The following is a 9855-nucleotide window of genomic DNA, read 5'->3' on the forward strand; positions in this document are numbered from 1 at the left end:
GTTAGGCCCTTGGATAAAAGTTAGGGTCAGTAGGGGTTTTTTTTTTTTTTTTTTTTTTTTTTTTTCATTTGTGGACTTGTGTTTGACTTAATACTGTTGGAGAATTTCTCACCATATCCTTGTGGCTGCCCACTGTAGCCCTGCTGAGAGGAGTACTGCTGTTGGCTGTAAGGCTGTTGCTGGCCAGAGCTCTGTTGATATGAGGACTGCTGTTGGTTGTACTGAGAGTTACCTGAAAATCCACCAACAGCAACTCTTATCAGCATTTAATCGTAAGTTTTCATTCTAATTTACTTTTAATGCATATAAAGGAAGTGACTGCACTGAGCATATACAAAGAATAACAATAACCTTTAAAATTAAACAGTTTGTTTGAAGTTACCTCCTTCATAGTAATGCTGAGAAGACTCATCAAGCGACCTGTCATAGCCTTGGTCACCATATGAAGACAGCTGATAAGAGTATTCTCCAAGACCTGTAGGGAACATGACTCAGCACATGTCAAATCCGCTCAACTGAAACCAAAGCTGCTAGCACCAAAAAATAATTGTCTTGTTCATATAAACTGAAGCACGTAATGAATGTATACAGTAACAAATTAAAAGCAAAAAAAAATAAAAAATAAAATAAATCCTTCAAGGGGCAAAAGTCCCACAGTCCAACGAATTAATAATTTATCATGTAATTTTATGTTTGGGAGCAAAAAAAAAAAAAAGAAAAGAACTGCTATAAATAAATTAAACAAATAAAATGAAGATTGGTCTAGTTTATATTAGTTATTGTCCTGCCAATAGAGTTTGACAGGACTAATATGTCAAAAGCATGTGTTTGATAGGACACACGCTTTTGACATGTTAGCTCATTTTTTATCTAATGATTTCCACATTTAATAACTCAATCATTTATTGTACATATTTTATAATTATGGATATACAGAAAGTATTTTTTTAAAGTGGATTTTATATAATTGAAACATCATTAGTTGGTTGTAACATAACTTATAACCAACTACCTAGAAATGAATTTATTTATGGCACTTTTGGCCTTTGATATTTTCTAAGGTTGTTTCATACAAGAACCCACAAAATAAAAAAAATAAAAAAATATATGGAGTTTGTACTCCATATACAACTCCAATGTACAGCAATGCTTGAATGCTGAAATTTCAGCAAGCCAAAGGGGTCAGTATGGACACAGACATGCTGATTTAAAAAAATGCAAAAGTTGTTTTGTAAATTTGACTCAGGTCTGTGAAATTGTACTGGAAGGGAATGACATGAATTGTAGTGGGGGGGGGGTTATGTGTTTCAGAGCTGCAAATGAAGTTAATGAATGGGATTTTTTTTTTTTTTTTTTTTACCATCAGCGTAATACTGCTGGTTTATGGGCTCGGTGGAGCTCTGAGTGTGTCCATACTGCACTCCGTAGCGTTCGTCTTGTTCCATGCAGTGTTGTACAGATTCTGTAAAACAGGCGACACGACCCTTGATTACAATTTTATTGGACCAAAAAGCCACCAAAATGGACCCTTAAATAGTGTTGGTAAAATCATATTATTCTTGTTGTACTTATGTATGCATTTTTAGTGTAGTTGTAGAATTATTTTTATAAGATAGTAAAATAAAATTTTACATTTAAGTTCTGCCATTTGTTTGATAATCACCTCAGGCTGCACTTTCTCTGAGGCGACTCACTAATACTCTCATCCAAAGTGATACTGCAAACAACAGTTAAAGTTATTTTCTACAATAACTGTAGTTCTTGAGGAGAATACAATAATTACAAAAAGGCTACTATGAAAAAAATATTTATTATAATATGGTGGTGGTGGTGTGCAGAAACTCCAGATTTCAGCAAAAAAGACATCCATGCACAGCAAAATTTCCTCATTAAACCATGTGTCAGGCCAAGCCATACCACAAAGATATATTCCAATCTGAAATACCAGCAACAATTGTAGAACATTGGTGTTATTAGAGGCCTAGCAATTTCCCGGTACCAGACAAGGAAAGGCTCAGTGCTGCAAAGTTTAATTAAAACCACAATGCAAAGATAATACCATGCCAGGGTTTATGAGGATGACCAATGTTTCCTTGGAATGTACAGTCCATGCCTTTTATCTATCTATTATCTACTGCTAGTCCACAAACTTCAAAAGAAGTCATAGGATGAAGCAGGACTAGAATTAGAAACATGCTGACACAGAAAAGTCAGAGACAGGAACCCAATAGTGAGACACCTCTATTTCAAAAAAATGAAAACTGGGATCTAAAATTTTCTTAATCTCTTCCTCTGCTATTATGCTGCTTCCAGAGAAAAAAAAGTCCTGTTCATAGATTTGACTCCATTTTGAGGAAATTCCTTTCATTTCTTAGATGATTTTTAGCATTCGTAATCTCATGCAGTCATTACGATCCAAAATTGGAGCAGCTGAATGCTTGCTGGGCTATACACTCTGACGGTACTTCTCACACAAACAAATTTATAGTAAATTGCAAAAGCATTCGTACAACTTCAGTCATGCCACAGCTGAAAACCTCAATGTGTTTCATGAGGATTATCTTGTAGAGGACCAAACACACTGACATTTGTGGCTGTATAATTACAAACTGTGAAAGGGGTCAGGTGGTATGAATTCTTCTGCAAAGCACTGTAACAAAAAAATAAAATAGAAATCACAAATTGCAATGGCAATGTCCACCCTCTTACCTTGCTGAGAGGAGCGGTAGGATCCCATGGGCCTCTGGGGCATCATGCTATTCCCTTGGCTGGCCTGTGCCATCATGCCCATCGCCTGCTGTCCCTGATACTGTCCTGCTGAGTGCACTGAGGAGTGTTGTGAAGGAGCAGACTGTTGGTGCATCATGGCGACTGGGGAAGAAGGTGAAGCAGTAATCTCGAACATTAAAGTTGGTTCACAATTTTCTATTCATAAGGCAGTATTTAATGATCTTACACTGGTAGAAATGCAAGGTTAAACTAATTTAAAGGAACTTTAACTGCATGCCAGACACAAGGAAAGGACAAAAGGCAGGATCTCTTTGAAGAGATTCCTTTGTGCAGGGTTATAAATGAAAATAAAGCCAGAGAATTAGCATGTAAACTGAAATCCGGTAAACAATACACACACCTTCAGACAAAGATAGGCTTTATCTTAGCCCAGGTGGTCAGAGATCCGAAAGGCATAAACCTTTCAGATAAGAAATCAGGAGGCAGAACCCATCTGGGATGAACTGAATGTGAAGGGAGCATAGGCTCTCACAGCAGTTATGTGTGCAAGTGCATTGACCAAGAGAACGAGGCATTTGCCATATGGTAAAAAGAGGGAAAAAAAATACATCCCAAAGGAAAAAAAAAAACTGCATTTTATATTATAAACAACAAAGTAGAAATAATGTTTTCACGGGCAAAATGTATGTTTCTTTTAAGAAACATATTTTAAATTATGGATCAGCTAGTGAGCTTCATTATTCCTGGCTCACCTTGGCTCAACTGCACGTTGAGGTTGCTGCCAGGGGAGGAGGAAGATGAGGGCGTGGAGGAGGAAGAAGAAGAGGAACCATAACCTGCCCTTGGGCCCTGGGCCAGGCTACCCTGAGAGGAGGGCGTAGCTTGGCTGTAGCCAGACGCCGAGCTACTGTAGATACTGGTGGATGGAATAGCCGACTGCATGTGACCTGATTGCATGGGGGCATGGCTCGGGCCTAATGACACACACACAATCAGAGGAGGCCAGTGCACATTCTCATGTGGTGTCACGGCATGGTAATCAGCGTACCACATTCAGTTCATCCTAAAGGAAAGCTCAGGCTGGGTGTAAAATAGTGTGAATGGTTGATTATGAGAATAAGATTAAGAGACTGAAAAGAAAATCTGAAATCAATATAACTGCAATAAAAAAAAAACTGTGTATAAGTTATCAGCAAGCAATCAGGTAATTAATATAGGCATTGATGCTGACATTAAGTGGCTACATGCAGCACAGTCAGCTTTAGATAAGCACACAACAGGTAAAGAGATAAAACACAAAACAGTGTGAGTGTTTGTTTGCAACATCTGTGGCTGAACATGCCAATATAAAATCCACACTTGTCACCAACCATTGCTCATTTGACTCTGCATCATGGACGTGGGGGTCACTCCTGATCCAATGCTGTCATTGAGGTTGCTTGGAGCATGTCCCCCACTGTGGCTCATCCTTCCAGGATCCATGGACATGTTGGAACTAGGAGGCTAAAATGAACAGAATTACAACATCACTTCATTCCACTTGGCTGTTATTTTTTGTCATGCCTGTTTTGACTCATGGACTGGTGCACTAACTGATCAGCTCTGTTGCATGCTCCTAGAAACCACATGACAGGCAGACTTACAGCCGGTAGAAGTGACTGCATGTTCTGATTAGAATCAGCTATTGTGGCCAAGTAAACAAGATTCCTGTGCAGGATCTGCTGATACCTGGAAAGGTGGACATTTTTGCAGAAATTTACACAACCTTTGTAAGACTTTGGACTATTTACAACAACAACAACAACAAAAGTCACTCACTGTGTGCACTCAGCTGTCTTGCCTTTACTTTGGTAGTCCATAATGCATTGTATAAGATGATGATTTTCATCCAGCATCTGTGAGAAAGACAAAGCAACCTCAATCTATATCTGGCATTTAAAGTGCTTGGAAAATTGAACGCTAAATTGCTTTCCATCTCTCTTGGACAAAGCCATTGAAGGAGCTACTGCTGCCATTATCCACTGTAGTCTATTAGTTTATGGTAGATAATTCTGACAGCTCAGTGCTTCTCTGTACTTACTTATCCTACAGAGCTAAAGATTATATATATATATATATATTCACAGTGACATTACAGGTTGTTACACGAGGGATAAACAGCAACAGAAATTATGCTTATTGATGTTGATCGTATCTATTAATTTGCCAACTTTTCACTCAACTTAATCATTAATAGCAGTGTCTAGAAAATGTTTATCAAACCCTAGAAACTCGTTCCTTTTGACTTGTTTGTTGTTGTTTTTTTTTGTTTTGTTTTTTCTCCCTTCCTTCCTTCTTTCTTTCTTTCTTTTTCTTTTTATGGCTGAAGCTGAATATTTGCACTGGTCAGACAGCTTGAGTGAGAAAGACAGCATCAAGGAAGCAGGTATCCAGTCAGAGCAGAGCGCTTATACCAAGCCTCACCTTGATGGCTTTGTTTGGTTCGTTCCTTCGCTACTAGTTGCCCTCTCTTTGATATTCACCTCAGGCTACATACTTTCCCTGAGATCAACCACTCACACCCTCGTCCACAGCGACATTTAACTGTAAATGACGCGACGCTCCGAGTTTTTCTTATTTTTTGGTTTTGTTTTGTTTTGTTTTTTATATATTTACCTTTTGGATGGTTTGCTGTGTCACCTCCCCTTTACTCCTGGGACGCGTCGATGAAAACGCCACAGACATGTTGACATATGGGAAATAAAAGCGCTCCTTTTATTCTAATATTTATTATCTAGAGCGCAGCCTTCTATTTGGTTACATAGTTTCTCTACAACGAGGGGAAAAAAAGGAGGGGGGTGAGTGCAAAGCTATGATTGTTGTGATGATAGGAGAAACAATGGAGAGCTCATCGTGTATCTGGACAGAAATAAACACGTGACTTTGCGCAAAGCGGCATTTATGGTCTGAATTTAAATATTATGATCATGAAGAAAGCGTTTATGTGCAAAGGGACATCCCTCTGCCTCCTCCGTTGGTACAGCCCAGGCTCTGGATAGGCTGCCGCTAGATGGGGTATCCTCAAATACATGACAGGCAAAGAAAGCAGTCAGCAGAGGGCTACGTGCGCTGTTCAGGGCACAGGAGGCAAACAGAGAAGGAATTACTAAAAGTTGCTTTCAGCGCCTTAGTTGGTTTGTGTGAAACGAGTCGTGTCTAATAATGTCATTTGTTTCAAATGACATTTTCTTTTAAAACAGAAAAACTATGTTGTTAGAGGGGATTTGACGGAAACCTCAAAAGTGCGTCGCAACAAATTCCAAAACCAAAAAGTCATTTAATTTCTATATAGCTACAAAGACAACCCGTGATATATTTAAATGTGTAGTTTTTTTTTTTTTTTTTAAGATTGATAACTTTTTGCATATAATGGAAAGCCAGAGTCAGTTTCTCAGGAAACGTAAAATGTCACCTCAGACTTTATTGGGACTCAATTTTTATGAATTACTGTATTGGTGTGTGGCACTGCTGAGGTCACCATGTGGCTTTGGTCCATTACCACACCTTCCTCTTAATAAGACCCCCACAAACTTTCTTTGGGGTTCAGGTCAAGCAAATTTGATCAAGCAGTGATAAACATGGTAATTAAATCAGCTGATTGTTTTATGGGAATGTTTCAAATACAACTGGAAAATTACAAATTACTCAAAATCAACCTCAAGCAACTTTGCCTCTGACACTTTACTCTTCTTTCACACTCTGGGGTCTTGATTTTTTGAAAAGAATTTAACATTTACTTGAAAACAAGCTCTTTGGACACTGAACATTTCAATTTTTCCTCACCTTTGACATGGTGGTACAGGAGTAGATTGACAAAATGAATCCAACAGTTGTTTCCCATAAGTCTGTTTGTGCCTCAAGTACAAACTCCATAGTATGCAAATTTTCCCAAGACTCTGGACTGAGAAGCACTGCTCCACAAGCCTTCAGGTTGTGGTCAATTCTGTTGCCAATGCATTTTCTCCCATAATATGCTTTTCACTTCAACATACAAGGGAGTCCGGTACTGCTGGAAAGTAGTCAGACTTCCCCTATAATTTTGTAAGCCTCGTTTGTAAAAACTCCTCACCAGGCCTTGTGATTCACTGACATTAACTATGGTGAGCTGTTCCAGGCATATCCCACCCAGAAGAATATTTAGCAGCTGCTGGAAGAACTAAATTTCTTAAGTTGCCCTAAGAACACCTTTGGCTTTCCCAAGAGGAACTGAACCAAGTGACTGGGGAGAGGAAAGTCGAGGTCTCCACCCTCACCACCCAACAGAAGCCAATTGGAGGATAATAACACTTCAGGGAATTTCTCATTTCAAATTCCAAGATAATTGCAGGCCTAAATGTGAACATGGGCAAATTAAAATTAAAGAGATGTACCCCCAGAAAGAATCAGTTTCAATTTCAGAAATAAAGGCAAGATTTTGAATACAGATTTAACTTCATTGTATTTACAGTATTTGACAATTATACAAGTGCTCAAATTAAGACTTCAAACCATGACAAAAATCAGTTGAACACTTCAAATGTTGAGTACGTCAATCAGAACAAAATTACTTTATCCATATAAACAAGATGTCTTATACAGTCAACAAAACAAGCCGAAAGAAAAAAAAAAAAAAAAAAAAAAAGAAAAATGTTTCTTGGCAGTTAAGTTCAACACAATGAGGAAATGGACAAAAAAAAAAAAAAAAAAGATCCAGATTAAGTTTTCTGTGGTCTTCACACCCATCCTGTCTGGATCCTGTCTAAAGATAGAATCTGAGCAGCTCCTCGTCCTCTGCGTCCAGTAAATCTACCTCTTAAGCCTCGACCTCTTACGAACCGGCCACTGACTCCAAAAGTCTCCAAATTGCGCTTCCGTTCCTCAGCCCATGTTAATCTGAAACTTAAGAAAATAAATACAATTAGTGAAAACCTCAAGCTTATATTTAAAAAAAGAAAAAAAGTTGAATTTAGGAAACGGGATTACCTAAGCCCATTATCACAGGAGACATTGTCAAAAAAAGACTTTGCTTTGTCATAGTAACATTTCGGGCTAAAACTGTCATTGTCCAGCAATGCGTGCATCCTCGCTTTTGCCTTCTTAATGTCTTCATCTGCATTAAAAACAAAATGATTTTAGACAAAAACCCTCAGGAGGACTTTTACAAAATAATCTGGTTTTGACATCAGTTTTTGATCAGAAAGAAATTCACTTTTGAAATATTACTTGACAGCATTTCAATTCATGTGCCCTAGTGTAGAAACACCACAAGAGAATTGTTGCAGAAGTCCAGACACACATGAATCTATTACAAGTGTGCCTTAGTAGCTACAGCAACAGCCAAGTCATTTCAGATGCAAACAAACCTTTTAGGTTCCTTCTTTCTTGCACCTCCCTCTCGAGCTCCTCTTTGATAAACTGTGCATTGGATGAAGCAAAGTCAAAGTCTGTATCAAATTTGAGAATAGGCGATGGAACGTTAGCCATCATCAGCTGTCCACTACCACTCCGATGTCGAGATGCTAAGGAGATTTAAAAAAATATATATATATATATATGTTAGAGCACCTAGAAATAGGAATTTTACTTTCAGATCTCGATTTTGCTACCTTGCCTTCTTCTGGCCAGTGGACGGTCAGTCTTCTGCCGCTGTGCTTCTGATCGATTAGAAGTCACACCAGAGCCTGAACTCCCTTTAACAGAAAAATAAAAATAAACTGAGTTATAATGTAGCAATTCAGAGTAATTGTTTTCATTTAGCTCAAGTATCACAGGAGGCTTACTGGTAGTGGGCTCCTTTTGAGGCTGGGAGTTCACTCTCCTGGTCCTTGGGGGCCTCTTCTTATTCCACTGTCTTTCCTGGGAAGTAGTCAAACCTCTTCGTCTTTCTACTTGGATGGTTTGAACAGCCTTCTCTACCATGGGGCCCCGTCTGAAATGCAGGTCTGAAAGGAGAGGCCCTGAATTATAGGAGCCAAAAAAATTCTCTAAACTATTTTAACCTCCACAGGGGCTTTTATGGTTGGTTTACTTTAAATAAATTTGTAAGAGAATACTTGCCCAGTCCAAGAGCAGCAGCATACTGCTGGCTAAGAAGGGAGCTGGCAGCAAGGTGATTATAAACAGGCATCCCTATGGGACTAAACAGTCCAAGACTTGGATATATGCCCGAGCTTGAACTGGATGACTGAAAAATACATAAAAAAATAAATATTCACACAATCATGACAGGAGCTTGAATGATGCACTTCTTTCCTACTTTACTTGTATGATTGCTGGATCTGGGGGTAGGCCATGATAAGACCTTGGAGATTCACAGAGTGCGATATCCTTGATGTCACTTCCACGGAAAGTTATGTACTCGTAGACATCATCTTTGGGGGGTGTTGGTCTTTCAGTAGGACGCCCCTCAGTTCCAAAACACTTTACTGTGCATAAAGGAAATGTCATTTTCCCAATCTAAACAAATCCTCCAAGTAATCTTAAAGATCTCTCTTGTCACAGAATCAATTAGACTCACCTTTTGCCAGCACAACTGTGGAATTATTTTTGTCAATTGTGTACAAAATCCCCTCGTAACGATTTTGGGCCTTTGAAATTAACCCTATTCTACAGCCAATGTATGGCTTTGAAGAAGCCATGGCTGAATAATCGTTAGAACAAATGCTCTGAATTGTTTTATTGTCTTACAACACATTGCACTGCTCAGACTTTGCTGAAACAATTTATAAGCATTTGCAGGTGTGCTGGAACCACGCCCACTGATTGAAGTTTAACTCACCTGATTGTTCAAGTCAATCACTTCACTACCCGTGTAGTGAACCGACACAGGTAGTGAAGTGATTCCTTTACAGGGATCACTTCCTGTATTGCTTTACAGGAATACACCAAGTACAGGGTCATCTTCTACCTGAAGGATGACCTGGGTAGAAGTGATCGTAATGTGGAGTGGGAGGAGTATTTTTTGTTAACGGACAAAGCCATTCAACAATGATAGATAAATTCAAAGCATTTAATCTATATTCACAATGTTCAAACCCGATTTGGGGGGAAATAAAAACATACAATATTAATAGGAGTTAGTGTCACTTATGGTGTGTTTTGAAGAAA

General features: G+C 38.7%; 2 protein-coding genes across 5 annotated transcripts in view; both read right to left on the minus strand.

The window, feature by feature from the left end:
- Positions 1-5619, minus strand: part of LOC106961166 (SS18L1 subunit of BAF chromatin remodeling complex) — a 12252-nt gene extending 6633 nt beyond the window's left edge. The window contains exons 1-9 of one of the 3 annotated variants that reach the window (XM_015054716.1): positions 5386-5619; positions 4549-4625; positions 4374-4458; positions 4101-4233; positions 3483-3704; positions 2710-2871; positions 1361-1462; positions 383-475; positions 113-232 (exon numbers count right to left, since the gene is read on the minus strand). In XM_015054716.1, coding sequence (XP_014910202.1) covers positions 113-232; positions 383-475; positions 1361-1462; positions 2710-2871; positions 3483-3704; positions 4101-4233; positions 4374-4458; positions 4549-4625; positions 5386-5454 — 1063 coding nt within the window. In that variant the 5' untranslated portion in view covers positions 5455-5619. The remainder of the gene's footprint in view (positions 1-112; positions 233-382; positions 476-1360; positions 1463-2709; positions 2872-3482; positions 3705-4100; positions 4234-4373; positions 4459-4548; positions 4626-5385) is intronic. The other 2 variants (XM_015054731.1, XM_015054724.1) reach the window with 2 other exon arrangements.
- A 1563-nt stretch (positions 5620-7182) lies between these two features.
- On the minus strand, positions 7183-9471 carry lsm14b (LSM family member 14B). 2 transcript variants are annotated; one of them, XM_015054776.1, is made up of 8 exons: positions 9266-9471; positions 9010-9173; positions 8806-8932; positions 8529-8690; positions 8355-8438; positions 8112-8267; positions 7732-7858; positions 7183-7641 (listed from the first exon to the last, which is right to left on the minus strand). In XM_015054776.1, exons 1-8 carry the CDS (start codon positions 9384-9386, stop codon positions 7482-7484), a joined length of 1101 nt encoding a protein of 366 aa, XP_014910262.1. In that variant the 5' UTR covers positions 9387-9471; the 3' UTR covers positions 7183-7481. The 2 variants fall into 2 exon arrangements, with proteins under 2 accessions (XP_014910262.1, XP_014910253.1); XM_015054767.1 differs by having other exon boundaries at positions 7183-7647; positions 9266-9470.
- Between the last annotated feature and the right edge of the window lie 384 nt (positions 9472-9855).

Source organism: Poecilia latipinna, unplaced genomic scaffold (genome assembly GCF_001443285.1).
Source record: "Poecilia latipinna isolate Pla-1442-1.1 unplaced genomic scaffold, P_latipinna-1.0 Scaffold57, whole genome shotgun sequence".
Lineage (NCBI taxonomy): Eukaryota > Metazoa > Chordata > Actinopteri > Cyprinodontiformes > Poeciliidae > Poecilia > Poecilia latipinna.

Coding starts and splice junctions, on each gene's coding strand:
- lsm14b (XM_015054767.1), bottom strand. CDS start 9,386: ATGGCTTCTTCAAAGCCATACATTGGCTGTAGAATAGGGTTAATTTCA. Junction 8,268..8,354: donor ACTGGCCAGAAGAAGGCAAG/GTAGCAAAATCG, acceptor AAATCTCCTTAG/CATCTCGACATCGGAGTGGT. Junction 7,648..7,731: donor TCCTGTGATAATGGGCTTAG/GTAATCCCGTTT, acceptor TATTTTCTTAAG/TTTCAGATTAACATGGGCTG.